Raw genomic sequence first — 27405 nt, forward strand, 5'->3', positions numbered from 1 at the left:
TTGGTACCTCTAAGGTGCTGAATCTCTCTAGAGGACAGGGGACACATGTCAGATTTAGTGGAGGCGTTTACCAGACTGCCCCATTTGAATTCTTTTCTCCCTCTCTCTGCTTTGCCCATTTCGTTCTGGAGTAAACAATGAAGTAGGTAGAGATGAAGGCAGAGGAGAAACAGAACCAGAGGCAGGGAGCCTGAGACTCTACCTGCTGCTCTCACATCGAGCCCCTCAGCTCTACCAGGGCCTCCCTCACTGGCCTGACAGCAGCTGTTTGTCTGTTACAGAGTGTGAGCACTTGATCCGCCACATGCTGGTGTTAGATCCGAATAAGCGTCTCTCAATGGAGCAGATCTGCAGGCACAAGTGGATGAAGCTCGGAGATGCGGACCCCAACTTTGAGAGGGTGAGCCGGGCTCCTTGCTCTGGGAACTCCTGATTAGCTCCTTATCTTCTGCAGTGATTGTGATCTGCCCAGGATCCAAAGAGACGAGCAGTAAAAATCAGCTGCTGGGTAAAACCAAAGTGGCCTGTGAATTCACAGGAAGCCACAGCACCAAGCCAGACTGTGGAGACCAGGGATACTGGGTTTCACCAGGAATCCCAAAAACCACAATTTGCTCTTGACTTCCAAGACAGCATGCTGTACAGCTCACTGCCACCAGAATGCCTCTCTTGTCTGAGTAGCTCATTTCAGCAGCTTCTGCAACATATTGCTGCACCCCATTTATGATCATTCCACATACCCCAGGAGGTCAGGGAGCAGAAGGTTTTTGTCAGCCATAGCTGATTGCCAGAGCTGTCTTGCATAGACTTTGTATGAGACCCAGGGAATCTGCAGCAATGGGGCATAGGACAGCTTGGTCACTATGTATCCTATGCCGTGCTGAGGGCTGCTGTTAACTGGGACTTTGACTATTTGTCTCTCTCCGTGTCACAGTTAATAGCAGAATGCCAGCAGCTGAAGAAGGAAAGGCAGGAAGAGCCCCTCAATGATGAGGTTCTCTCGGCCATGGAAGACATGGGACTGGACAAGGAACGCACACTTCAGGTACCTGAGACTGGGTGGAGAGCCAGTAAGATAAGTGGCCCTTCCTCTTTTCTGACTTTCCTGCAGTGTCACCTTCCTGAGCTCTTGGGTGCTCCTGCTTTCCTCCCCTTTCCTCTGCCTTTGCCCTTCCTGGACCTAAGAGGGAAGGAAGAAGCTGCTTTGTGTTGTGCTGGTGGGTCAGAGCGTGTCACTGAGGCACCACCTCAGGGTCTCCCTCTCCCTTTCTCTCTTGGCAGTCATTAAGGTCGGATGCCTATGACCACTATAGTGCGATCTACAGCCTGCTGTGCGATCGACACAAGAAAAACAAAACTCTGCGTCCTGGAACACTTCCCAGCACGCCCCAAGCCATGACTTTTCAGGCACCAGTCAATATCCAGGTGGGCAATGTCTCTGTGACCTAGGTGAGGACAGGTTATACCAGGGTAAGGGCTAGCCACTGCTCATCAGCTTTTGGTCATGAGAGATTTCCTATTTATCCACTTTTGTCTCCTCCATTGTCAGAAGACTGTCAAAATCTGTCTTTCTTTGAGAGAAAGTCCAATGACAGAAATTGTTATCTTAATTTTATTTTAAGAAGTAGCAAATCATTATGAGATACCATTCTCCCTAAGGATGCTTCCTTGCTATATCACCTGAAAGCAGAAGAACCAGACTTTTACAATCAAGACTGCTTTGAACATAATCCTAGCCATTGGGAATCTCAGGCAGCCTGGGCTACATAGCAAAACCATGTCTTAGAGAAAGGGGTGTGGGGAAAGATAACTTTGAAAACCTGTCATGGTTTCTTCTAGTATCTCAACTCTGTGTGTCTGTGTGTACTGCTTTCTAGGTGGAGCAGACAGGCACTGCTATGAACATTAGCGTCCCCCAAGTTCAGCTGATCAACCCAGAGAACCAAATTATAGAGGCAAGTAGTCATGTCCAACCACTGGTGCCTGAAGCCACATCTCTTCCCGTAGCCACAGCGCCTTTCCTTCCTTCTGATTTACTTCTGATCAGCTATGTTTCCCCACATTAGCCTGACGGGGCCGTGAACTTGGACAGCGACGAGGGTGAAGAGCCTTCTCCAGAAGCCTTGGTTCGCTATTTGTCAATGAGGAGGCACACGGTGGGAGTGGCTGACCCACGGTAAGTACCTGGTCAGCGTCCTGCCAGTACTAAGGCAAAAGGTCCGTCAGGGTTGAATGCCTCCTGTGGTACATTTTCTCCTACTTCATAATAAAAATAAGTCCCCAAAATACATTTTTACATATCAGGGGCCACAGTAAACCATGGCCAATTTGATTAGTTACAAAGTCTGCCTATAGGCAATGGCTCTTAGCAGCCATTGTGTCAGGTGAGAAGAGTATAATAGCATCTTTGTTGACAGTGATGGAGTTCTTCTCATCTAAATCATTCCAGAAGTACTCCATAATACTCAGTCACATTTAGCAAAGTATCGTGTTGCACGCCTTTAATCCTGGCACTGAGGAGGCAAGAGGCAGGAGGACCTCTTGAGTTCAAGGTCAGTCTGGTCTGTATGTTGAGTTCCAGGACACATAAGGAGACCCAGTCTCAAAAACAGAAGTAAACTTGCCAACTTTAGCAGCTTTTAGAGATGCTAGCTACCTAATGGTCTATATTCAGACTCTTTTAGAAAGGGGAGACAGGTAGTATGACCATTTATGTGTGTGGACAGTTAGAGGCACTTGCCTGGCACAAGCAGGATTCAGAGTTCAGTATCTTGCTCTGCCCCAAAATAAGCAAGAATCCCAAAACACATTTCCCAAAGTATTCCCTGAGGCCCTCATGTTTGGGAAGTAGACTAAGGACCAACTCACTCCATTTCTACTCTGCAGTCGAGACCTTTTGGCGTGAACAGTAGCCCATCTTGTTGCTGAATGTTCTCTTCACCAAGCAGGAAAGAGAGGGTTGTGGCAAGCCTTCTCCTGAGAGTTCAGCTCAGGGCGGAGCTGGCTTTCTTATAAATGTCTTCTGAGCAGATCCCCAGAAAAAACGCCCATGCCTGCTGGTTTGCTTGTTTTACGTGCTTGTTCTTGATGTGATCAAACGAGCAATAGAAAGAACATTTGGGTTCCACAGAATGTGTCACTGCTGAGGGGTGGAGTCCTGAGTCGTGATTAGTGGAAAAATCTCTTATTTAAAGTCTGATGGGCATGACAGCCCCGAACATCCAGTTCTTGTCTGTCCTGTCAGCACTGACAGTAGTAACTGCATTCTTTCCCTAGTGAATCAGTTGCTACTTCAGGCAGTCATTGTCTTAGCGGATGCCCTGTGCTCTCTAGAAACTTGCTGTTCACCTCCCAGTTTAGAAAGCCTGGGCTGGAGTTGTGCCAGCCTGTTGTGTCTACTGTTGGCTTTTGAACAGGATCAATGAAGAGTAGAATCCCCAATAACTCAGAGTGAAATTCCACACAGTAAACAGACTTTTGCTTTGCTTAGACATAAATAGAAATTTAGGAGAAAAATACCATCCTGTAGGTGCTTGTTCTGCCAGCATAAAGACCTCAGTTCACACCCTCAGGGTTCATAGAAAAGCCAGCTGTGGCAGCCTTTCTTGTAACTCCAGCTCTGTGGGCTGGAGGCAAGCAGATGCACCGAGCTCAAGGGCAGCCTGAGAGGTGAATCTGAGATACCTGGAAGAGCGTGGTAGAGCGTGGTAGAGCATGATAGAGCGTGGTAGACAAAGACTCCCACCTCTGGTCCCCATACCCATGCACAGATATATGTTGGGACACCCACACACATTTACTGTCTTACACACATAGACATATCTGCATATACATGTATGCACGTATGAAAAGATAGAAAAAGTCAGGCAGTGATGGCACGCACGTTTAATCCCAGTATTCAGTAGGCAGAAGCAGATAGGTCTCTGAGTTCAAAGCCAGCCTGGTCTATAGAGCAAGTTCTATGACAGCCAGGGATACACAGAGAAACTCTGTCTCAAATACATAAGGTGGTATTGACTCCGAGACTTAAACACTTCTGAGTAACCACACTCTCTCTTCCTGTTTCCTGTCAGCACGGAAGTTATGGACGATATGCAGAAGCTCCTGCCCGGCTTCCCTGGAGCGAACCCACAGGCTCCATTCCTGCAGGTGGCCCCTATGAACTTCATGCACAACCTGTTGCCCATGCAGAGTCTGCAGCCAACTGGGCAGCTTGAGTACAAGGTACGTGGCTGTGGTATGGACCTGCCCACGGGAAACAAACTGGATCTTCCCTTGGTAGGATTTAACAGGACTGTTCCTTGGGGGTTGGGGGGATCCTTTTTGTAAACTGCTCTGGTGATGGGAGACGTCTTCACCCCAGCAGATGCTCTAACTGCGGTAGATTGGGGGTGCACTGTTTACTCCGTGCTTTCCCACCTCACCACTGCATCTGCCCACTCTCCTGGCAGGAGCAGTCTCTATTACAGCCGCCTACACTACAGTTACTGAATGGAATGGGGCCCCTTGGCCGAAGAGCCTCAGACGGAGGCGCCAACATCCAACTACATGCCCAGCAGCTGCTCAAGCGCCCACGGGGACCATCCCCACTTGTCACCATGACACCAGTGAGTAGCACACAGCCTGGCTCTCTCAGGGGTTTTTGATAAGAATTCTGTGGTAAAGGGGCTGGACTTGGCTGAAATACCCACATCCCCTCTACTACAGCACTGTGTGTTTTCTCTGACCTGCCTCCTTCCACAGTGGGCCACACAAAGGTACTGCAGAGGACGTTCCCCAGCAGATGCAGTTCACACAAGAAATGCTCTCTAGAATGAATTGCCTTTTAACTTTTATCTTATAAAGATTGGCTGCTGGGGGTGTGGGGCGTGCATGCACTGCAGTGTATTTGTGGAGGTCAAAGGACAACTTTTGGGAGTCGGTTCTCCCCTTCCACCTTCATGTAGGTTCCAAGAATCAAACTTGGCTCTTCAGTCTTGAACGGGCAAGTACTTACTGCTAAGCCATCTCATCAGCCCACGGAGTTAACCCCTTACTAGACAAGTTTCCAACATCACCATCTCACCAGCTCTCCTGTGGTTGGTACCACCTAACAGTTTGGCACAGCCTCGAGTGGTTACAGTATGATTACACTGTGGCTCTAACTTCAGTCACATCCCAGTCACACCGTTTTGTACAACAGTGACATGCAAAGACTTTATTTCACATGTTGGTTTCTGTTTATTTCTGGTGTTTTTCTCTCATGGTTCCATAAGATTGAATGGTATGTACATCGCCCTTCTGAGCTATTTAAGGGAGTACTGCTTGAAATCACAGTACTCGGGACGTTTGTTCTCCAATCCATCATGGATCAATATGTTTTAAAACAGAAGCTCACTTCTCTTGGGTTTGGTCACAGAGCGATGTATGAGCCTATGAGCCACATTGTCAATAGCACTGCAGTTCAGAAAACAGTTCTGCACCAGAGCTGCTGGTGTCCCGGGTGTGATAACGCAGACAAGTTCAGCCATTTGTAGTATCTGAATAGTAAAAAAGCTTGCAGAGCCAGCTAATCCTGGCCCCCAGGAGTCAGTGCAGGTTTAACCTGGTATACATAGTGAGTCCCAGTCTAACCACCGCTGCAGGCACGACACAGCCTTAGGAAAACGACAGCATGCTAGATGGAGTGCCAGAGTGAATGCCATGCCTGACGGGTGGCAGAGGCTCTCCATGCGCAAGGTTAGCATTGGTTGGGAAGGATCAGCATCAGCATTGTGGAAAGTGGGGTGACTTCCTCTGCCCACTGGACTTGTTGCTGCCAAGGTCACTAACAAGCTCTTGTTGATAAACCCAGTAGGCTTTTTTTTTTTTTTTTTTTTCCGGAGCTGGGGACCCAGTGGGCATTTTTAATCTTTATCTTTTTGGATGTCCCAACTCTATCTCTATTAGTCATTGTTGACCTTCCCACCCCCACCCCCTTCTTTGTAATACTTTTTTTTTTTTTTTTTTTTGGCTCCGTAACATTATCCTAGGTTTTCCTTCAGCCAGTCAGTCCCTTCTGCAGGTTTCTGCTCAGCGTTGACTTAGCCCAGGCCCATCTCCTCTCTTCTCTGGATGAGCCCATCCACTCCCTTCAGCTGCCATCTGGCCCTGCACCCAGAATGCTCTTCCGGGTTCCACACATGTGCATGTGTGATCACCTCCACCATAGGTTTAGCAGCTCTCTCACAAGTCCTCAAGTGTGAGTGCAGCATGTTCCGAAGCATCTCGTGCCTCAGCGACAGTTGTCTGTCCCTCTCAGGGACAGTGACAGCGTTGTTGCCACCCTAGTGCTAACACCAGCTAGGAACATGGACTTTTTTTTCTAAATCTTTATATAATTTTTGTTATTCCCTCTCAATCAGTTATCTGATGTCTGTGAAAAAAGGTTTGCATCTGTCCATCTCCAGCCTCTTTCCTTCAGCCATGGTCTCCAGTACTGGATTAACACAGTGAACTCCCAGCTGGTACCTAGCATGACTCCTGTTTCCCACTGGCTGCCCCTCGCACCCTGCAAGTAAAGAGAGCCCACTTTTTCAAACGCAGATCCTGTAACACCGTGCCCCTGCTTAAAATCCTGTAGTGAATCACCACTGCCCATCCCAAAATAAGCATGTATGATATTCAAGCGCCTTTCCTCTGCCTCAGCCATTGCTACTTCCTATCCAACGGTTTACTCCACCCTTAGAACTGAAGAAGAGAGTGGTTGGGGATTTAGCTCAGTGGTAGAGCACTTGCCTAGTAAGCGCAAGGCCCTGGGTTCGGTCCCCAGCTCTGAAAAAAAGAAAAGAAAAAAAAAAAAAAAGAACTAAAGAAGAGGATGTGAGAAATCCAAAAGCTGTAATTATTTCAAGAAGTTTTTGTTTTGTATTACCCAGTTTTAAAGAAAGTATTTATTTTCATTTTTAACTAATGAGAGAAGTGTATCAGAGTGCAGGTGCTGGCAGAGGTCAAAGGTGTAGGGTCCTTTGGAGTCTGGTTTACAAGTTGTTGTGAGCCACCCAGTATGAGTGCTAGGAGCCAAACCCTGGTTCTCTGCAAGAGCAGTCAGCGTTCTCAACCCTGGGCCGGCTCTCCAGCCCCATGCTCCAGTGCTTTCGGTCACTGGAGTCTGGTTTCTGCTGTAGTTCCTGAGGCATGGATGGTGCTTATTTGGGCCACTGGACCAAGAATATTTTTCGAGGGTGCACAACATTCCAGTCGTCACAGAGGAGAGCCAGGACCCCCAGGGTGGTGCTGCTTATTTATGTTTCAGAGGGTAGTGAGTATCTTAAAACATGGACTTACAGCTATTTGATGATATGTTATATGACTTTGCATTTTCAGTCACCGTAATGCTTTCCGGGAGTTCAGACATCCAGATGCTGGGACTGACATTAATGTGAGGCCAGTCAGTTCCTAGGCACTCTAGGTAGGCAGTTCTGTACGTTCCAGGTCCTTGGACACAGCAGGTCTTCCTCCTCTCTCAGCCTGTGACCCTTTTGCTCTCTGCGGCTGTTCACTCCTGTGCACACCTCAGGTCTCAGGCTGCTTCCTCCAAAGGGCCGCCTCCTTTCCTCCCCAAGCTCCCGTGGAGGGCTTGAGAGCGCAGTTGTGCTCTTACTGCTCATTTGTCTCTAAATCCGAGGCAAAGACAACAGCTATGAATGCGCAGCTGATCCTAAAGGAAGCCTCCGAGTGTTAGACGAACAAAGCCTGTGATAAGGGAAGAAACCCAGATGTATCACCTGAGCCAGATGGCGCTGGAAAGCAAGATGGAAGAATGTCCTCTCTAGCCCCCGTTCTAGGGACGTCTTTGAAATACGAACATTAACAAGACCCTTGGCCTCGGTCCAGTTACCAAGGTTGAGGGCATCACAGAATAAGCTGCCACCCTGAGCCTTTCCTTGCTGTCTCTCTGCAGGCAGTGCCAGCAGTTACCCCTGTGGATGAGGAGAGCTCGGATGGGGAGCCAGATCAGGAAGCTGTGCAGAGGTAATGTGGCATCTGGCAGTGCTTGCAGAACGTCCTTGGGCAGGCTCCCCGCGACCAGCGAAGGTCACCTCTGCCCAGGGAGGTGGCGCAGTGCAGCTTCAACACTTGTGTGGTCTCTTTGCTCAAGCCAGATGGCATGTTCCTCCCACACGGAAGGGACAGAAGACTGCCCAGAAAATCCATTTCTATAAGCGCCATTGGAAGCCCCTTAAGTGACAGCAATAACCTTAAGAACGTTTTCTCTCCTCCCTCCTTCCTTCCTTGTCCCCCGCGTTCATATTGCAACTCTGATAGTGTTCAGAAGGCCTAAAGCCTGCTCCTACCTGCCACGAACTGTTTACTGAGAAGGAATTGGAGATTTGAGATGACAGTGATCCTAGCTAGTCTGGCCATGGACCTGGCATGGACTCCTCCTTCCCAGGAGAATGAAAGAATACCTCCCGTACTGTTTGCTGTGTGTTTCTTCCACTCCCTTGTACCAACAATGAGATATTGGGAAGAAAAAAAAAAAAACGGCGGGTGTTGGGGGGCAGGGAAAGATGTAAATATCCATTGTTTGCATTACCGTGTTGAGAGATGCCTGACTCACCATGAACAACAGTGACCATCGCGTGCTGTGCAGTCCGATGGCCTCATTCCTATAGCCATGGTCTTCAGCTCCATGCATGTCCCCTTGTGGAGTTGTCTTTCTTATTTTATGTGGAGGGGTTTTCATCAGAATCCAGCATGTATTTTCCCAGAAATACAGGTGTTCTTCAAGATTATATGTTTTCCCTTGAGGGAAGTTGAAATAAAATGGTTTTCATGGGCTCTCGGGGAAACTTTGGGTGTTTTTATCAATGGACGTTAACCACTGATGGCTTTCTCTAAGTAAGTTTGTGTACCACAAATTACAGTCTGATAACAGCTTTTAGCTCACATAGGCAACGTAGTCAGGAATGAACTAAGAGCCTTATGGTTGTTATTCAGGACTCCCTTTCTGCACCCAGGAGGTCTATATAAGAGTTCCTGTCCAATGAAGGTGATCTTGTGCAGAAAGAAAACCCTAGTGAACAGGGGTGTTGCCAGCCTAGACAGCAGAAGAAAACAAAAACCTGGTGACTTTGCCTCAGTCTGATGCTTCTACGGTTTGCTGATAACATGAGTTTGCAAACAAGTCCTACTGGTGTCATGAAAAAAATGAGAAAGTAGGGAGTGCACTGAGTCCTGCCATCCCTCCTTGCAAAGGTGCAGCTGTGTTTTACCTTCTTTGTCTTAGAGTTCACTTCCTCTGGCCCCACCTTCTTCAGACCAACAGTAAAAGGCCAGAGTGCCTGTCATTTTGAAGGGACAGAAAGGAATCATGTTTCTTTTATCTGTATCCAAGACAAGCGGAGTGCTGAGGAAGCCTGCACCAGGTGCAGGGCCTGGGTCTTAGTATGGTGCTGATCTGTGTAGGTCTGCGAGCTCCTGGGACTAAATGACATCATGGGGGCCAATTCTGGCCTTCTCTTCTGTTCCCTTACCTTTCTTCTTTACCTCCTGAATATCCCATGTGGTCTTATTTCTTCATCCTCCAAGCTAGTCCTCTGGGACCATATCAGTTTTCTTCTCCAGTGACTCAGTTTTGGTCACAGGACATAAGGGAAGAACTCTATTGTCCTCAAACAAGAGGCATCTGACATCAGGAGACATAAGTTGGTTCTTTCTGAATACCTCACTTACCCCTCTAGAAATAGGCCTTGGATTCTATTTCCTCTGATGTATAGTTTAGGAATTTGGAGAAAAATTAATATGTAGAAAGAGAACTTCTTCTATTGAGTGGAATAAAGGAAATCGATTCCACTGCTTTTGTGTGCTACACCTCCCTTTCTTCTCTTAATGGCTACTCTCAAGCTCAAAACCAGCCACATCGGTGGTGAGCTGACTTCTGCTGGCCAGTTAGACATGCTTCACCTCCATCCTGTTGGGGGCTGCTTACCATGGAGCCCTTCTGGCATCCCATACTGTCCTACCCAGTGCTTCAGACTAGCTTCTGTTGCTTCTTGCGCGGGAACATTCTTGTCTTTTTTTACTATGAAATGTCCTCCCTGCTTGTTGCAGGTACTTGGCAAATAGGTCCAAAAGGCACACACTGGCCATGACCAGCCCGACAGCTGAGATCCCACCGGACCTGCAGCGGCAGCTAGGACAACAGTCTTTCCGTTCCCGGGTCTGGCCTCCTCACCTGGTACCTGACCAGCATCGGTGAGTAGCCGCTCGGCAGTGTGAGCATCCTGGAGGCCCATTGGATCAGCACCCTTCTGACTGGTCTCCAGCTGGTGACTAGCTTTAACTGGAAGCCACCTGCCATCCCGAGCTCACATCTCAGCTCTTAGCTCTAACCAACGCACAGGGCAAAAGCTTTCTCTCGGATTCTGGAAACCGAGGCTCTTCCATCTCGTTTCTTAGCCGGGCTACTCATCCTCTGCAGCTGATTCGTGTAGGCCTTCGAGGGGGTGGTGCTCTCAGAAGACAGCTCTAGAAATGAGGACTTTGTAGCAACACCCCCAGACGTGACCTCTAATATAGTTCATCGCCTTCGGAAAAAATGGGCACTTGATGTGGCGTTAGAGCAGCAGACTGGCTGTAGATGGAGGTACACCCCTGATGTATGGCAGAACAGGAGTGTTACACCCTTTTGATTGTTGTGTAGGAAGTCATTCTTTGAATATTTTTACAGCAAGCTCTTTCTCTAGGCCTCTGTTATTTAGAATGCATTGCCTTGGAGAGGGAAACCAAGTTTCCCCATCCTGACTAGAGAAACTTCACTGATTCCAAGGTAGCCTGGCAGGAAGAGAGAGAGCTGAGATGGCTGTCCTCCGTGACTCCTTCATGACCGTCAGTCTTAGCTGCGTCCATTCTGTTGCTTTTCCCCTAGCTCCCAGGCCACATTTCCCAAGTCAGCAGCCATTGCTTGATCTTGTTTCCTTCCGTCTTCTTGAGGTGGGGTGAGGTAGTGGCATACAGCCTCCTCGGGAAGGCTGAAAGCAGTTGGGTTCTGAGGAAATGCGGCGTGTATTCGTGCCAGTAGGGAGGAACGCTTGCACGCTGGTCAGCTCCATACAGCGTTCCCACTGTGCTAGCTTCCCACTGAACATCAGGTAATCAGTGGGGGCAGGTGAGCTCTGAGCAGACAGGGACAGAATTAGTGCCACGCTGGAACTCCGGAAGAAGGAAGATAAGCGTTCATAATTGACCATGAACAATTTAGAAAGAAAAAGTCCTATTAGGAACGGAAAGAAACTGTGAAGGTTCTCGTGCAAGATTGTGGTGGTGCAGTCCCTCGATGGAAACTCTTGGGAGCGGCCATCAGTCACCTCAGAGAACTCCTCTGTGCTGGCTGGCTGGCCAACTGCCCCCACCCCTGAGGCAGCTTGTAACTTGCACTTGCTCTGAAGGTGCTTTCACTGCTGATATTTGATTTGTTGGCCATCCCCCGGGGCTTTTGTTAGCTTTTGTCCTTTGAGTAACTGGTTGTACCTTTCTAAAAAATGGTGATGAGCACTGTCCAACCAGACTACCTCACAGACCCTCTATTCTATGACATTTATTTTCAAAAGAAGACCACGGCGACCATCCATGGGACATGCATGGCACCTGCAGACACTGCCGGTGCCTTACTACCCAGAGCTCTGCTGCCTGTTCCCATGAGCACATGTGTTACTTGGGTTTCTAGGGCCGAGGCAGTTTGAGTTGGAAACCAATGACAAATCATGTACTGTGGGGCGGTGGGGTCACTGTACAAACACACAAGAGATTAACTCTAACTCAGAAGAAAAGAGAAGTGTTCTAAGGCCGTAAACACATGATGTGACACGGGTGCCTGTCTGCGTCACTGGATTCCTTTCGTTTTCTGGAACATGATTAAAAGAACAGAATATATATCTATTCTTTGTGTTATAATAGGTGAAGTTCATCATGGAGACTGAAGAGGGGCTGGTCAACATTTTCACCCCTGGAAATGTATGATTTAAAAGTTAACACAAAACAGGTTCTATCCAGTTGGGAGCTGCATCACTGTGTGAAGAGTATAGTGGAGAGGGCAGCCTATGTGAGGCTGCCCTGGGTGACCATGGTTGCTATTGAAAACAAAGTTACACACGCTTGACACTGCCCGTGGCTCTGCAGTGGTCAGGTCCCTCGGTACCGATCCCCGACCCCCTGAAGTTACTGAGCCAGGCTGAGCTGGACCCTGACTTCACAGCCTGAGTTTCCGGAAAACTGCCACACCTTGAACCTGGGATATTCTTGCTGTAATGAGAAAGAAATGATTTCGTGCAAAAAGACGACTCGAAGAACAGCTCTGGGTGATGGAAACCTGTCTATTGCCTGAAAACACTGAAAGTGTAGGCGTCAAATTTGAGGGGAAATAATACTGGTGCTGTGTTTTAATTCAGAGTCTGAAGTGCAGACAGAACAGGCTCTTGGAAGCATCCTTCGTGAACTCGGTGCCTGGACTGCGATATCCATCCCCCCACCCTGATTAATTTGTCTTGTATGTTACTAAAACAAGTAGGACTCCATGCGCATTTCATTAGCTCACTACTGCTTGAAGCTTTGATGACATCTGAAGGAGCGAAGAGAGTAAGGGCTTCCACCCAACATCAGAACTCTCTTGGCATCGCTGCCTGGTCCTCATCTCTCCTCAGCCCTTCCCTGTCTGCACTGTATTTGAACTTGCTTGTTCACCTGCTTCCTTGGCTTTGGCTCCGCTTTAGTCTAAACTGGCGAGGTTACCCGCCCCCTCACCCATGGCTCAGCATAATGTCATCTCTGCCCGACACCTGCCTCCCTGACCCTTTCCATCAGCTGTGGGGACGCTGCCTCTGCAGTCTTTAACCTGCTTATCTCTCAGCTCATAAACATCTCTTTCTGGTTAGGCAGCAAGTGTAGGCGTTAGCCAGCCTGGGGTTGTCTTAGGGTTCCTGATCAATGCCTCTTCTTCCTCCACGTAAGACATGGCTGTGTTCTGACTGAATATTGGGGACCCCTCTGTCAGCAGGAGGTTGGGCAGGTGCTGCTGTGAGAGGAGATAGCGTTCACAGTAGGGAGCCTCATGTGTGTTCATAAGGTACGTGCAGGATCTTGAGGCCCACATTCCTGAGAAGTACGCTGTCTCTGTGCTGGGATCAGAGGTCCCTCTCTCTTCACCCACCCCAGCCTCCACCCTCCCTTATCTAGAACAGAACTGTGAGTTCCAGGCCAGACCTTTGACCACAGACCTGACTTTGATTTCATCCTAGCCATACATAGATTACTGCTGGAGGTAACTCGGGGTCAAATAGTGAATTCTAAGTTTCTAACGATACCAGTTTGGGATCTGGTTTTAAAAACCATAGCTTGCACAAAATTATCCCCCCCCCCCAAAATGTAACTATAATAGAAAATAAATGACTATAAAAACCAAGGCTCTGGTACAGCCAGTCCTGGCTGTCTGTACTGACGAATTGCACCCTGCTCTGATATGTTTATATAAGAACCAGATATAGTTGACCCCAGGACCTCAGCAGGCCTGGGAAGTAGGACCAACCTGAGGTAAGTGGAGGTGGGAGATGAGGGCCTGTAGTACACTAAGGGGGACAGCCACCTCAGAAAGTGACACGGGAGTACCATATACAGGGCTCCTCATGCATCCGCTGTCTCTGTATCCATGTAGTGCCATGGTCCCTGTGTGATTGGTCATAGCCCCCGAGTCCTGGCTGCTAACCGTCTCTTCCCATATATTCAGCTCCACCTACAAGGACTCCAACACCCTGCATCTCCCTACGGAGCGTTTCTCCCCCGTGCGCCGGTTCTCAGACGGGGCGGCAAGCATCCAGGCCTTCAAAGCTCACCTGGAAAGAATGGGCAACAGCAGCAGCATCAAACAGTTACAACAGGTAATCTATGGAGGCAGGAGCAACAGTGCAGTGTCCAGGACCTGGGCAGCAACTCCATACCCTTCATGTCAGCCACACTGAGGTGTTGTAGCTTAAAGCAGTATAGCTTTCTAAAGTGCACTCTTCAATATATACTGCCCTCCCTAGGGTCAAGCTCGCTTCCCTCATAATGAGACTAACCTTCTCTTCCACCGTGTGTGGTGCATTGGGAAGGCACTTCTGGTTTGATTTTCTCAGGGACAGTACTTCTAAACAATCTTGGCAGGGCCTTTGCCGTGCAGAGCACCGGGCCCTAGAGGACCCGATTACTGTACCCTCTCACCCTGGGTGTAATCTCCAGCTGGTATTGCTCCCAGAGGTAGGAAACCTGCTTCTCGGCTACTGTGAAGGGCCAAGAGCTTCAAGTTACATATGCTTCCTGTTTAGATTTGATTCCACACTGGACATTCCACAGCGCGTCCTTTCCTTGCTGTTTCCCACTGTTTCCCATAGAGCAGAGTGTGGGGATCGCTGTGCATACGCCCAATGAGGACACGGTTCTGCCCATGAGACTGTAGGGGCAGATCTGCTTCCGCCGAGTTCACTGCATGGGGTAAACTTGGCCGTGTCCCATCTGTACCCACTGCTTTCCCTTCAGGAGTGTGAGCAGCTACAGAAGATGTACGGCGGGCAGGTTGACGAGAGAACCCTGGAGAAGACCCAGCAGCAGCATATGCTGTACCAGCAGGAGCAGCACCATCAGATCCTCCAGCAGCAAATTCAAGTAGGCCCTCACTCACTCTTCATTCTCTCCAGTGTGTTCTTGAGTTTGCTAATTGGCCTGTGCATTGTCTGAAAGACTCGGGGCCAAGTCGAGTGTGAGCTGTGATTGTGGGCAACATGTCTGATGACGCGCAGAAGCAAAAGTCTGAGTCCCAGACAGTACGTTCTGTGTCTTCCCAAGAATAATTCTGATGCCCTCTGTAACTCATGATACTGTCATGCCCCCCCACCCCACCCCTTTTGTGTTTTAGGATTCTATTTGTCCTCCTCAGCCCTCCCCACCTCTTCAGGCTGCGTGTGAAAATCAGCCAGCCCTCCTCACCCACCAGCTGCAGAGGTAATGAACCACTTTGACTCTGCCTGAATCGTCCGCTGGACAGCATGGCACTCTGGTCTGACTCATGGGGAAATCTGACTGACTCAAGCATTTGGGATAGCCTTCTAGAAAAGCTGATTTAAAGTTTGGAGGGCTTCCTAAACTCCTGAGTGTTTCCTTAGCCCCATGAATAGAGTAACCTGACATCCATCTCAGGCCAGGCCAGTGAGGGCTGTGTTTGTGGCAGGGAAAGTCTGGTGGACTGAGATGTGGGCAAGCTATGGTGGCCTGCTGCCATGTCTGTCTGCCTCAGACTACAAGATATCTGTTTGTATGAACTGTAGGCTAAATGTTAACTCCAGATGGCTCTGTCAGCTCAGGAGGCTTTATGTACCTGTTCTGTCATTTTTTAAGGTTAAGGATTCAACCTTCAAGCCCACCCCCCAACCACCCCAGCAACCATCTATTCAGGCAGCCAAGTAACAGTCCTCCCCCAGTCAGCAGTGCCATGATCTCTTCTCACGGTGAGTGGAGGCCAAGGGGGTGGATCCGTAATGTACCATGCAGGGAAAACCTTGCTTTTAGGCTTTAATTTTGTTGTTGGTGATGGTGGTAGTGTGTGTGTGTGTGTGTGTGTGTGTGTGTGTGTGTGTGTGTGTGTGTGTGTGTGTGTGTGTGTGTGTGTGTGTGTGTGTGTGTGTGTGTGTGTGTGTTTGTGTGTGTGTCTTAAATTTCACTTCTTACCAAAACCTTGGATAAATTCCTTAAGTTCTGGGTGCCTTTGCTTTCCCCAGTATAGTGGTCCTTAATACAGCTTAGCTGCTATTACTAAACCCTCTCCAGTCCTCGTAGTAGGTGTGAAGACTGAAGGGCGAGGTGCCTCAGATCCAGCAGGCAGTCAGGTCTTTTTCAGTCTCCTTGGCATTGTGGAGAAGCATAGGATGGCCTGTGTATTCTTCCTACTCCAGATGACCTTGGGTCAGAGTTGGATCTTGGGTTCTGCCCCAGAACTGCCACAGGAGAATGTGCAACTTAACCAACTCTCAGGCTCTTTCCTATGCAGCCTTGGTTAAGAAACACTGCATACAAGCTCTGCTACTCAAGATCCAGCCATAGAGCAGCTCATGGGCAATCAGTTGGAAATACAAGTTCATGGGGAGCCCGTCTGGCCAACTGAGTCCTAGTTCTGTGGGTAGGACCTAGTGAGTCAGATCTGTTTCTGCCAGTTTCTGCCTTGTCTTTATATATATATCTCAGATATATATATAGTGAGGTTTAAGAAGGCTGTTCTAGATGCTACCTGCTGTGGGTCTCCTCTAGTTGACAGGTAACATGGGCACTTGGTCATCCTGTGGTCCCTTTCTCTGCAGGTGCTACGTCTCCCTCCCAGTTTCAAGGCTTACCCTCCCATGGTGCAATCTTCCAGCAGCAACCTGAGAACTGTTCCCCACCTCCCAGTGTAGCACTAACCTGCTTGGGCCTACAGCAGGCTAGCCAGTCACAGCCAGTGACTATCCAGCTACAGGAGCCAGTTGACATGCTCAGCAACATGGCTGGGACAACTGCAGGTTCTGCAGGGCGGGGTATCCCCATCAGCCCCAGTGCCAGTCAGATTCAGATGCAGCACCGTACCAGCCTAATGGCTCCCTTCGGCTATGGACACCGGCCCTTGTCCAAGCAGCTGAGTGCTGACAGCGCAGAGGCTCACAGGTAAGGCTTCTTGTTGATCCCGTAGCCCAGTGAGTGAGAAGAGACAAGTCTGCTTGTGCTCTTGTGTCACCCTTTGTCAAAGCAGCATGGCGGATTTGAGGTGAGGTTACGAATGAGCCAAATTGTTAGTGAGACGAGAGGAAATAGCAGAGAGCCTTCCTGATGGCCTGAAGGAAGGAAGGTCTGACAGAGGAACATAGAAAGATGTCTGTTCTCCTGATTTATTATTCTAGGGGTCTTCCTTCTCTGTTGTCTCTAAGAGACTATTATTCTAAACAGCTCATTTTTTTTTAAGATTTATTTATTTATTATATACAAGTACACTGTTCCTGTCTTCAGTCACACCAGAAGAGGGCATCAGACCTCATTACAGATGGTTGTGAGCCACCATGTGGTTGCTGGGATTTGAACTCAGGTCCTCTGGAAGAGCAGTCAGTGCTCTTAACCACTGAGCCATCTCTCCAGTCCCACTCAGATTATTTTGTAAAAGCAGCTAGATTAGCCTGTGTGTCTAGCTCTGTGGGTAGGTAGGCAAGCCTGAATTCCTGGCTTCAGTCCCTGGCACCAGAGAAGCCAGGTGTGGTAGCACATGCCAGAACCCCAGCGCTCTAGAGACAGGCAGGATGATCAGGAGTTAAAGGCAGCAAAGGAGGCTGGCCTGGGTTGCATGAGACGCTATTGAAGAAACCAGCCAAGGTCAGATTGTTGCTTTCAAGATTATTACATGCCCAGTGCCTTCTGTCTCTTCAAAGACTTGGATAAGCAAATAACAGGTACATAGTGGTGGTGTGCACAGTCCTGCCTGCCCGAGCACAGGTCCATACCATGAGAGCTTCGTGCTAATGAAGGCTAGTGACATGACTGTCCCCGGGCCAGCTGGTGTAGCTGTTACTGGAATGCCTGGCACTCACACCGTTTTGTGTCTGCAGCTTGAGCATGAATCGGTTCTCCCCTGCCAACTACGACCAGGCGCATTTACACCCCCATCTGTTCTCGGAGCAGTCCCGAGGGCCCCCCAGCAGCTACAGCCCTTCAACAGGAGTGGGGTTTCCTCCGGCTCAAGCCCTGAGAGTTCCTCCGCTTGACCAGTTCCCCACTTTCCCTCCCAGCGCCCATCAGCAGCCACACTATACCACATCAGCACTACAGCAGGCCCTGCTGTCCCCTACACCACCAGACTATACCAGACACCAGCAGGTTCCCCACATCCTTCAAGGACTGCTCTCTCCCGGCATTCACTCACCGCCACTCGGACATCGGCTGCCTCCAGCAGAGTTTGCCCAGCTCATCAAAAGACAGCAGCAGCATCGACAGCAGCAGCAGCAGCAACAGCAGCAGCAGCAGCAAGAATACCATGAGCTGTTCAGGCACATGAACCAAGGGGATGCTGTTAGCCTAGCTCCCGGCCTCGGGGGACAGAATATGACAGAGCACCAGGCTTTATCTTATCAAAATGCTGACTCATACCACCGCCACCACACCAGCCCCCAGCATCTCCTACAGATCAGGGCGCAAGATTGTATCTCACAGGGTCCCTTGCCCACCCCCACCCGTGGGTATGCCCGTCAGCCACCACTAATGCATTCGGAGAGTATGGAAGAAGACTGCTTGTGTGAAGGGGTCAAGGAGGGCTTCGCGGACAAAAGCTCAAGCACACTGATCAAAGGTTGCCATGACAGCCCTCTGCTCTTGTGTACCAGTGGGCCTGGGGACCCCGAGCCTTTGCTGGGAACTGTGAGTCAGGCCCGGGAACTAGGAATCCATCCCTACGGACACCAGCCAACGGCCACCACATTCAGTAGAAATAAGGTGCCCAGCCGAGGTAAGAATCGCCGTAAAGATCTTCGGAGTCTGCTGTAGTTTAAGTGTGCAGGGTGTTAGCTTGGTTCTGCTAGTACTCCGTGCTCCCAAGAAAACAAAAACAAAACAACCCTAAACAGACCCTCAGAACCATTTTGGGGAGAAGTGAAGCATAAACAAAGTGGCGATTGGTGGGTAAGAAATCACTTACTAAATAGACTGAGAGCAGAAGGCGGCACCCAGGACGTGCCTGTTCACACGATGGTGTCCTGGAGTCCAGATTTGCCTGGCTGTCGTCAGAAAGCTGCAGTGGGAAGTCTGCAGGACTAAGGAAGTGTGTAAACCGTGGAGAGAGAGAGAGAGAGAGTGTGTGTGTGTGTGTGTGTGTGTGTGTGTGTGTGTGAGAGAGAGAGAGTGTGTGTGTGTGTGTGTGTGAGAGAGAGAGAGAGAGAGAGACAGAGAGAAAGAGAGAGAGAGAGTGTGTGTGTGTGTGTGTGTGTGTGTGTGTGTGTGTGTGTGACAGAGACAGAGACAGAGACAGAGAGAACTCGATACCTAAGTATGCTATAGACTGTACTGGGGCTGCCTTCATTTACATCTAAAGATGAGTCTCCCTGAGTGAGTTTTGTTAGCATGCTCATGCTTGTATAGCAAAACCAGAGAGAGCTTCAGCCCCCTGTAGCTTCACCCTCCTCACCACAACCAGGAAGGAAGGAAAGATGACTTATCCACAGAGTCTGGGACTCTGACCATCTCTTCCTCATCCCCCCGGAGCTGCCCCATCTCTTGCCCTGTCCTTTAAAGGCAATGTACACAGCTCCAAGGCTGGCCACATCCTGCAGCTCAGCAGGTTTTGTGAAGACCTGGTGCTTTCAGATGTACTTGGCGTGTGCTCAGGAGCAGGGAATGTGCTGCATAAAATGACAGTCAAATCCTGACCTCTGCAGCCGATGGTGTCACCCAACCTGGAGATCTGCCCTCCACGAGCACGTTGTACTCGCCGCTGGTCATATTTAGGGTGGAGCTTCTAATAGGTCGTGTGTAGAAGAGAGACAGCTGGCGGCGTTGGAAGTCGGGATGGAAGGACTGTGAAGGAGCGGAGCTGTCAGATGGGACAACTTAGCACGTGTGTGATAAGGGGTAGGGTCTAAACTGGGTGGGGATCACGGCAGAGTCTTAGCTCCCCGTGGATGCCTTTGATGGACTCACTGTGGAAGGGGATCCACGTGTGGGAAGCTTCTGACGACTCAGCTCGCTGAGCCTGCATCTTGTGCGTGCCTCCAGTGTGCGCGCACAGAGTGCTGCTCACACAGCGCATTCCGTCCTCCCTTCTTACTGTGGTACTGGGGCAAAATCCAGGGCCTCTCACACATTAGGTTAGCAAGCTCTACCTCTGAGCTGCACCCAGCCCGTTATCCCCGTTTTACCAGTGAAGCGACTAAGACTTAGGAGATTTATGATTTGCCTCTGAGTCAGGCTGACAAGTGGCAGCAAACCTGCTGCCAGTTGGTCACCACCCCACCCATCCGTGGTGTCTGATGTCCAGGTTACTGAAGAAATAAGGGGCCGGAGGGTGCCTCCCTCTACCAGTTGCCATGTTTAAATATCTTAGAAGTGTCCTTCCAAAGTTATTTTCTGTGATATTTCTTTACTTTTCTCTTCTGTGACACCTGTCTATAGGGAGGCTGAACAGCCCCTCTCACCACTGTCCCCATTGTCGGGAGTATCTCTTCAGCTGCTCCCCATCCGTAGGCTGTGCACTGGCAGCAGGACTGCCATGGCAGCACTAGAAGAGGGTGAGCTCTGCAGGACAGGGAGGATTTCTAGAAGCGGGGATGCACATGAACAGAGCGGATTCTGCCATTTGAGCTTGGGGAAGAAGCACAAGGAGAGAGCCGGGTGAGTCTCAGGACCATTTGTGCTGAAGCTCTCTCAGCCTGAAGTGTAGCACAGGACAGAATTAGAAGAAACTAAGGGTAAGGGGTTGTTTTGTTTTTGTTTTTGTTCTTCGAGACAGGGTTTCTCTGTGTAGCCTCCGGCTACCCTGGAACTCGCTCTGTAGACCAGGCTGACCTCGAACTCACAGGAATCAGCCTGCCTCTCCTCCTGAGTGCTGGGATTAAAGGCAAGCAGAACCACTGCCCAGCTAAGGCAAAGGTTTTTTTAAGATTCAGAGTTCTGTCTAGGTAGCTCCAGCTTGAAACTGCCATGAGAATCACGGCACACTGCTCCATTCTAGCGGCAGGTAGAACAACTTGAGTGATTTGCAGGCTGTCGGCTGGTCCTGTCAGATCCTCTCTTCTCAGGTGGAGGCTTCATTTCAGGTCAATACCAAATGGCCACAGTTCCTTCATCAGATCTGTCCTCTTTTTCTAGCTGACCACCATGGTTACACCCCTCTCCTCCTTCCTGTGCACCACGTGACTGCCGCTATCCCCCACTCATATTTTGTTCGCCTAGAAAAGTCAAGGCAGACTTCCTCTCCAGGTTTCAATTCAGAGCTGGCTGCCTCTGTAGCCTTATTCCCAGTTTTCATAAGTGACTCACCCTTTGGGGTCCTGTTTGTCAGTCACCTTTTCCCCAACCTTTGACAGAGGTTTTCTAGAAGCTTCACCTTTATTCCTGCCGTGCTTGCTGAGGTACTGCAGGGATGAGTCGCCCTCATTTCTGACATCTGCCTTTGCATTGTGACTTTGGGGACCGTGGACACGATTACCTTCAGCAAAGCCCCGTATGTACCGTGATGTGAGTGTACGTCCCAGAACAGTAAAGACAAGCACTGGAGGCAGTAATGCTCTAGTGAAGCCCAGTGCATGCTTCCGCCATTGGTTCAGATCCCCTTGGGGCAGGAGGTCTCCGTGTAAAGTGATTCTTCCTGAGGAGCCCCACTGTCCTTTGGCTAGCACAAGTTGACTTGGGGCCTACTAGGTTAGCAGGCTTCCGTTTGTTCTGGCACTGAGGGGTGCCAAGCTAATGAAATGCTCATAGAACTGCTACTGTGCTTGGCGCTTCTGACCCAGGTCATCAGTTCCTTTCCACACTCACCCTGGGAAGTGCATGGCAAGGAACCATTTTAGTAGAAGCTGGCCTGGCCTGACCTGGCATGCCTGTGAAACCTTCAGTTTTCCTTCTCCTCTCTCTCCCTCCTCCTCCCCTCTTTTTAAAGGCAGGGAGGGTCTCACGGCATAACCCAGGCTAACCTTAAACTCATGATCCTCCAAGTCAGCTTCCCTCTTGCCAGGGCTCCGGGTTTATGCATCACACCCAGTAAAGCACTGTGGGTAAAGCACTGGCCACACAACCCTGACAGCTTGTAAAGGTGGAGGAAGAGAAGTAGCTCCCCAAATTAACCTGACCTCCACACGTGGGCCACGGCACCCACACACACCCTCACGTACATTACACACACACTCAATAATCATAGAGAAATTTCACAGGTCCTTTCACGGGTTTTGTGAAGAAATGGTTCTAACAGGGTGCCGCACTGCAGGCAAGTGCAAAGTCTGCACCCGTGTGTCCCTGTTTGGACAGAGGACCTTGTGGTTCTTGGTGCCCCTCCATCAAGCAGGCTGGTCTCTTGATGTTTGACCTGTTACTCCATAGGAGAGCAGCTGACTACAGGTTAGTGAGCCGTGCCATGGGTGCTGTGAGAAGAGGAAGGGCCTGTCTTCAGGGAGCATCTATTCACTAAGAGCTGTATGAGGAGAAATGGCACGGAATGTGTGCTACAGTTCACGAGGGCAGAACTCTGGATTTATTGGCATTTTTAAGGGTGGATGAGCAAAGCTTACCAGTGTTAGTCTAGGAAACTTAGATGCCCTCATACCTGTGTCTGCTTTCCTGTCTCACTGTCTTCCACTTAAGAAGTAAAGGCAAAGGGAAGGGGGTTTTCCTCCTGCAATGTTGCAGGAGCGTAAGGCTTTTGACTCCGCAAGTAAATAAACACCACAACAGCAGTCAGTTGAGGTCACCAACTTAAACTCAGGTAGAGAACCTCATCCTCTTCTTTCAGCACAGTCAGCTTCCAGCCTTGTAAGGGGTAAAGTGCTGACAGCCTTGCCTTGTGGGGGGTTAAGACCCCTTAGGGCCTCTAAGACGGGTGGGCAAACACGCCATTTCTCATTTACCCTTAAAGCCCAGTAAATGAGTAAGGATGAGTCAACATTGACAGATTCAACAGTTACGCAAGGTGGCCCAGAGTCCCCCAGGGTGTGGGGCTGTGCCTTGGAGTCTCATTGTGCATTTTGTCCTTACTTGTTTGGGTAGTCACTCTCTCCTCTGCACCCTCTGGGTTCTTGGAAGACATGGTCCCTGTATTTTTTATAGCTCCTTCTGTAAGCCTGGTTGTTCTCTGTCTCCTGAAATGGCAGAAAGGGTGCCAGCGGTTCCAGCTCTCTGGTCAGTGGGTTAGTCTCTGCAGCCAGCCACCGGTCAGCAGGTCTCCTCTCAGGACTTTGAGCCCCAGGCTCAGCTCTCTTCCTGAACTGACTCCTTTACCTGTGGAGTCCTCAGTGCTTATCGCAGGCCTTCCACTTGAGGGAGGGTTTGGAGCCTTGACACAGCCTCTCCCTATCAGATAAAGGACTTAACGGTAAGGGGAGGCCGCCTGGCCCCCACGCTTTGTGTATCCCGGTGATGATAACCTGGGACAACCTGTCTCCCGCTTCCCTCAGCCTTGGCCCTTTTGTCCTTTTCTCTATACCTGTGTTAGCTTCCTGTCACTAGAACAAAATACCCAAGAAAATCAACTTATGAGGCAGAGAGGTTTGTCCTGGCTCATGATGTCAGGGGTCTCAGCTTTGTCCTTGTTGCCTTGGGTCCTGTGGTGAGTGAGAGCATGGCAAGGAGCATGTTGGACAAAGCTGCACCTTATTCTAACTGGGAAACAGAAAGGCAGCCATTGCAGACCCAGCCCCCAAATTTCAGTCAAGGGCATATCCCAGTGTCCTAACTTAACTTCTTCTAAAATTTTTCTCATTTATATTTATTTTGTGTAGTGGGAATAGGTGGGTTATGTTCTATAGCTTGTGTGTGGAAGTCAGAGGACATCCTGCAAGAGTCTCTTCTCTCCTTCCACCCTGTTGGTCCCAGGGATTGAACTCAGGCTTAGTGTAAGCACCTTTACCCACTGAGCTATCCTGTCACCTCAAGAGGGAGAAGGTGTGTGTGTGTGTGTGTGTGTGTGTGTGTGTGTGTGTGTGTGTGTGTGTGTGTGTGTGCAGCATGCAGCTCGGGACAGTTGAGGGGAGTCAATTCTCCTACCTACAGTCCCTGCGGATTGAACTCGGGTTGTCAGATTGCTGACAGATGCCTTTACAGTTGAGTCATCTCACCAGCCCCAACCTAACTTCCTTTTATCAGGCTTTGCCTCCTAAAAGTTTCTTTATGTCTTATTAGCGGTACATACTGATGACCAAGTCTCAACATGGGAGCCTTTGGGCAACAGCCAAGATTCTCACACATCAGCTCCCTGGTCCCTCTCTACCCCTTCCCAGCACAGCTTCTGAGTGGGGAATGCTTCATTTTCATCTGCTGGGGGTGGGGGATGTTTAAGGTTCAAACACAGGGTCCTCCACACTCTGGGCAAACATTCTGCTGCTGAACTGTGGCCTCAGCCCTGGGTCTGGTTTATATCTCATTTGTTCCTTCCACACCAAAGGCTGCTACTCCGGAAACTACAATTTGTATAACTAACTTGTTTATTATCCTGAGCTCTATCTATTAACAGCCTGTGGGGTAGGCTCAGAAGCACAGATCTAGAGAGACCAACTACCTTGCTCAAGTTCCCTTCCCCCTCCTTAGGAAGCAATGAAGCTAGAATCAAGCTGTCTCCCCCACCCAGACACATGCTTGTGGCTACTTTGCCACCTCCATCTGACAGAGACGTGGGCTCAGCTGGGCACGCAGGAAAGCTGATCACCTGATTGCCAAGTGATAGCCTCTTATGACCTGGGGTTATTTTCAGGCCGGTGAACATGACTCAGGAAACCAGACAGGAGAGTACATAAGGGAAGCAGAGCCCACAAGACCTTTGAAACGCCTGGGCGGGAGCTAGATTTGGAGAAACCTCGTTTTCAGGTCTAAAAAAATCCACAAGGGGGGGAAAAAGAACTTAATAGACAGGAAAACACATGGGGGCAGGGCTGATCTGAAAGAGGGAGAAGGGTAGAAATACCAAGACCCAGGACTGTGTTGTTAGTGAAGAGAGGCGCTTGCCACCTGACCTGATTGATCAGTCCTTAAAATCTCTGCACGAGGTCAGAGGCGGCTCAGCAATGAACCCCTGAGGACCTGAGTTGAGCCCTACAACAGGAGAAGAAAACCAGCTCCTGAAAGTTGTCCTTCACCTTCTCCACATACATGTTATAGCATGTATGAACCCATGTGTGTACAACTGATAACTGTTTAAATGTCTTACATCTCTGAACAAGGGATAGGGATGTAGCACTTCATATATACAACACATGTGCACATACATATAACACAAATACATGTACACACATTCATTTGCATATGCTGTGACATGCACAGACATGCATACATTTAACATACATATAACACATGTATATGTACATGTTCATTTGCATATGCCATGACATGCACACATTTACATGATAGGAACAGGGGATTTTTTTTGTTTGTTTGTTTGGTTTTTTTTTTTTTGGAGCTGGGGACCGAACCCAGGGCCTTGCGCTTCCTAGGCAAGCGCTCTACCACTGAGCTAAATCCCCAACCCCGGGATTTTTTTTAAAGTGTAGTCTTCAGGGCTGGAGGGATGGCTTAGTGGTTAAGAGCACTGATTGCTCTTCCAGAGGTCCTGAGTTCAATTCCTAGCAACCATGTGGTGGCTCACAACCATCTGTAATGAGATCTGATGTCCTCTTCTGGTGTGTCGGAGGACAGCAGCAGTGTATTCATATATATAAAATAAGTACATCTTAAAAAAAAAAAAAAGAGTAGTCTTCATAGGGCAGTAACTAGGGGTGGCTAGAAAATTATCTAGGCAAGAGATAATGGGCTGAAGTGTCCACCACTGACCAAGCAAACTCTTTAGACTTACAGATAAGGTGGGACCAGGAAAAGGAGCTTATGCCTGAAAGATTAGGGAAGTGAGGTGCCAAAGCAAGGGCTTTTAAAAGGGTAGCAGGCTTCTGGGGAAGTTAATGAGTTTGAAATTTGACCTAAGTGTTGCATACTGGTTAGATACCCATGAGTGTGTGCAGGTGAGGGTATGTGTGTGATCATTTCTCTTTCTCAGTGGGTTCTGAGGATAAACTCAGATGGTCAAGCTTGATGACAGGTGCCTCCCTTCACTGAGCATCTCGCTCATTCCCTCCATTACATTATTTCTACACATACAAGCGGTGTGGTTGCAGCCATGGACCCAGATACGCCTGAAGAGTGAGCTCAGGCACGGCCGGGTGCAAGCACTTACGAAAGGTGAAGGGGCCGTAGACAGCACCAGCAGTGGCAGTGGGATGGTGGAAGAGACCTGGGATGGTACTAAGGCAAAGGCCAACGCATGGATATAGGCCAGAAGCCCCTGAAGCTCTCGTTCTCCATGAACAGAGATGGGGGAAAGAAGAGGATGGGTGTAGCCCAGCTCACAACTGCTAAGTGGGTTTTTTCTTCTGGGGCAAGGAGTCTTAACCCCTATTTGCTATAGGACTTGATGTTGTCAGGCTGGTACCAGCTCCTTTAACACCAGTGCCAGCTGACTGAGCATTGGCAGTTGGGCAAATGTGGTCCCCCTCACTCATTCTGTCTTACAAGGGGCTGCATGGGAGTTGGCGTCATCTGCCTCCTGGAGAGGCTCTGGGCCTGCTCACCCTGCTTCTCCTGCTCTGTCTCCTAGAGTCTGTCATAGGGAACTGCATGGAGAGAAATTCTCCTGGACAAGCAATGGAGCTGCCGGACCACAACGGCCTTGGGTATCCTGCACGGCCCTTAGTCAGTGAGCACCTCAGGTCCCGGACCCTCCAGAGACACCACACCATCCAGAACAGCGACGATGCTTATGTATGTTGGCCCCTCCTGCTGCTTAGAGGTGGGATGGTGCCAATTGCAACTTGAAAGCAGAGTGTCCCCTTTATTCCCACTAACAGACCAGCCTTCATCCATATGTGAGACTTAGGAATCAAACGTTCAGACATCTGGGGTCTTGTCCTCTCCCAGACATGCAAATCCAGGCTTCAATATATGAACCCTCGGTTTTTGGTCTATTCCTGGCAGCCATCTTGCTGTCTTTGGCTTTCTTACGAATTGAGCTGTCAGAGCAAGTCTTGTCAACTGGGATACACCCAGCCATAGTAGCAGGCAGCCATTTGTGGTTGGTCAAATGTGAATGGGTTAAAGTTACACAGAACTACAAATTTAGTTCTACCGTACGTAACAGTTACACCTCCCATACTCAGCAGCCACCGTGTTACACAGGGCACTTGAGAACAGAGCTTTCAAACCTCCCTGTCTATGGATGGGCTGAGGAGGGAGCAGGGGCCCTGAGAGCGGCACGTTGTCTGGCACTCATTCCTGCTGATCGCTCCTTACAGGTACAGCTGGATACCTTGCCAGGAATGAGCCTGGTGGCAGGAAAGGCACTAAGCTCTGCCCGGATGTCAGATGCAGTTCTTAGTCAGTCTTCACTCATGGGCAGCCAGCAGTTTCAGGATGAGGAAGATGAAGGTAAGGCCTTGTCCATGGGTACCCCTGGCCCCCAGTCTTCTGTGGAAATAGTTCACTGGGTAGGGTGCTACACAGTGTCATTCCCCGAGGGTACCCCTTGGTGTGCACATGTTAGGGGCTCTGGCTTCTGTCAGCACAGGGACATCACAGCCCAAGTTCAGTGCTGGAGCAGGATGGACCGTCAACAATAGCTCTCTTTCAGCTTCTCCTTAGAGGGCGTCGTATCCTAGTGGAACATTTATC

General features: G+C 49.5%; 1 protein-coding gene across 1 annotated transcript in view; it reads left to right on the plus strand.

The window, feature by feature from the left end:
• The window catches only part of Sik3 (SIK family kinase 3), a 208245-nt gene that overhangs the window by 177197 nt on the left and 3643 nt on the right, over positions 1-27405 (plus strand). Inside the window, 17 exon segments of the mRNA XM_032909579.1 lie at positions 282-400; positions 935-1045; positions 1282-1425; positions 1878-1955; positions 2067-2176; positions 4074-4224; positions 4452-4607; positions 7922-7992; positions 10075-10218; positions 13742-13892; positions 14530-14655; positions 14906-14991; positions 15385-15494; positions 16341-16680; positions 17610-18502; positions 26336-26499; positions 27030-27162. Of these exon segments, the coding sequence (XP_032765470.1) occupies positions 282-400; positions 935-1045; positions 1282-1425; positions 1878-1955; positions 2067-2176; positions 4074-4224; positions 4452-4607; positions 7922-7992; positions 10075-10218; positions 13742-13892; positions 14530-14655; positions 14906-14991; positions 15385-15494; positions 16341-16680; positions 17610-18502; positions 26336-26499; positions 27030-27162 (3087 nt within the window).

This window comes from Rattus rattus, chromosome 8 (assembly GCF_011064425.1).
Source record: "Rattus rattus isolate New Zealand chromosome 8, Rrattus_CSIRO_v1, whole genome shotgun sequence".
NCBI classification, from domain to species: Eukaryota; Metazoa; Chordata; class Mammalia; order Rodentia; family Muridae; genus Rattus; species Rattus rattus.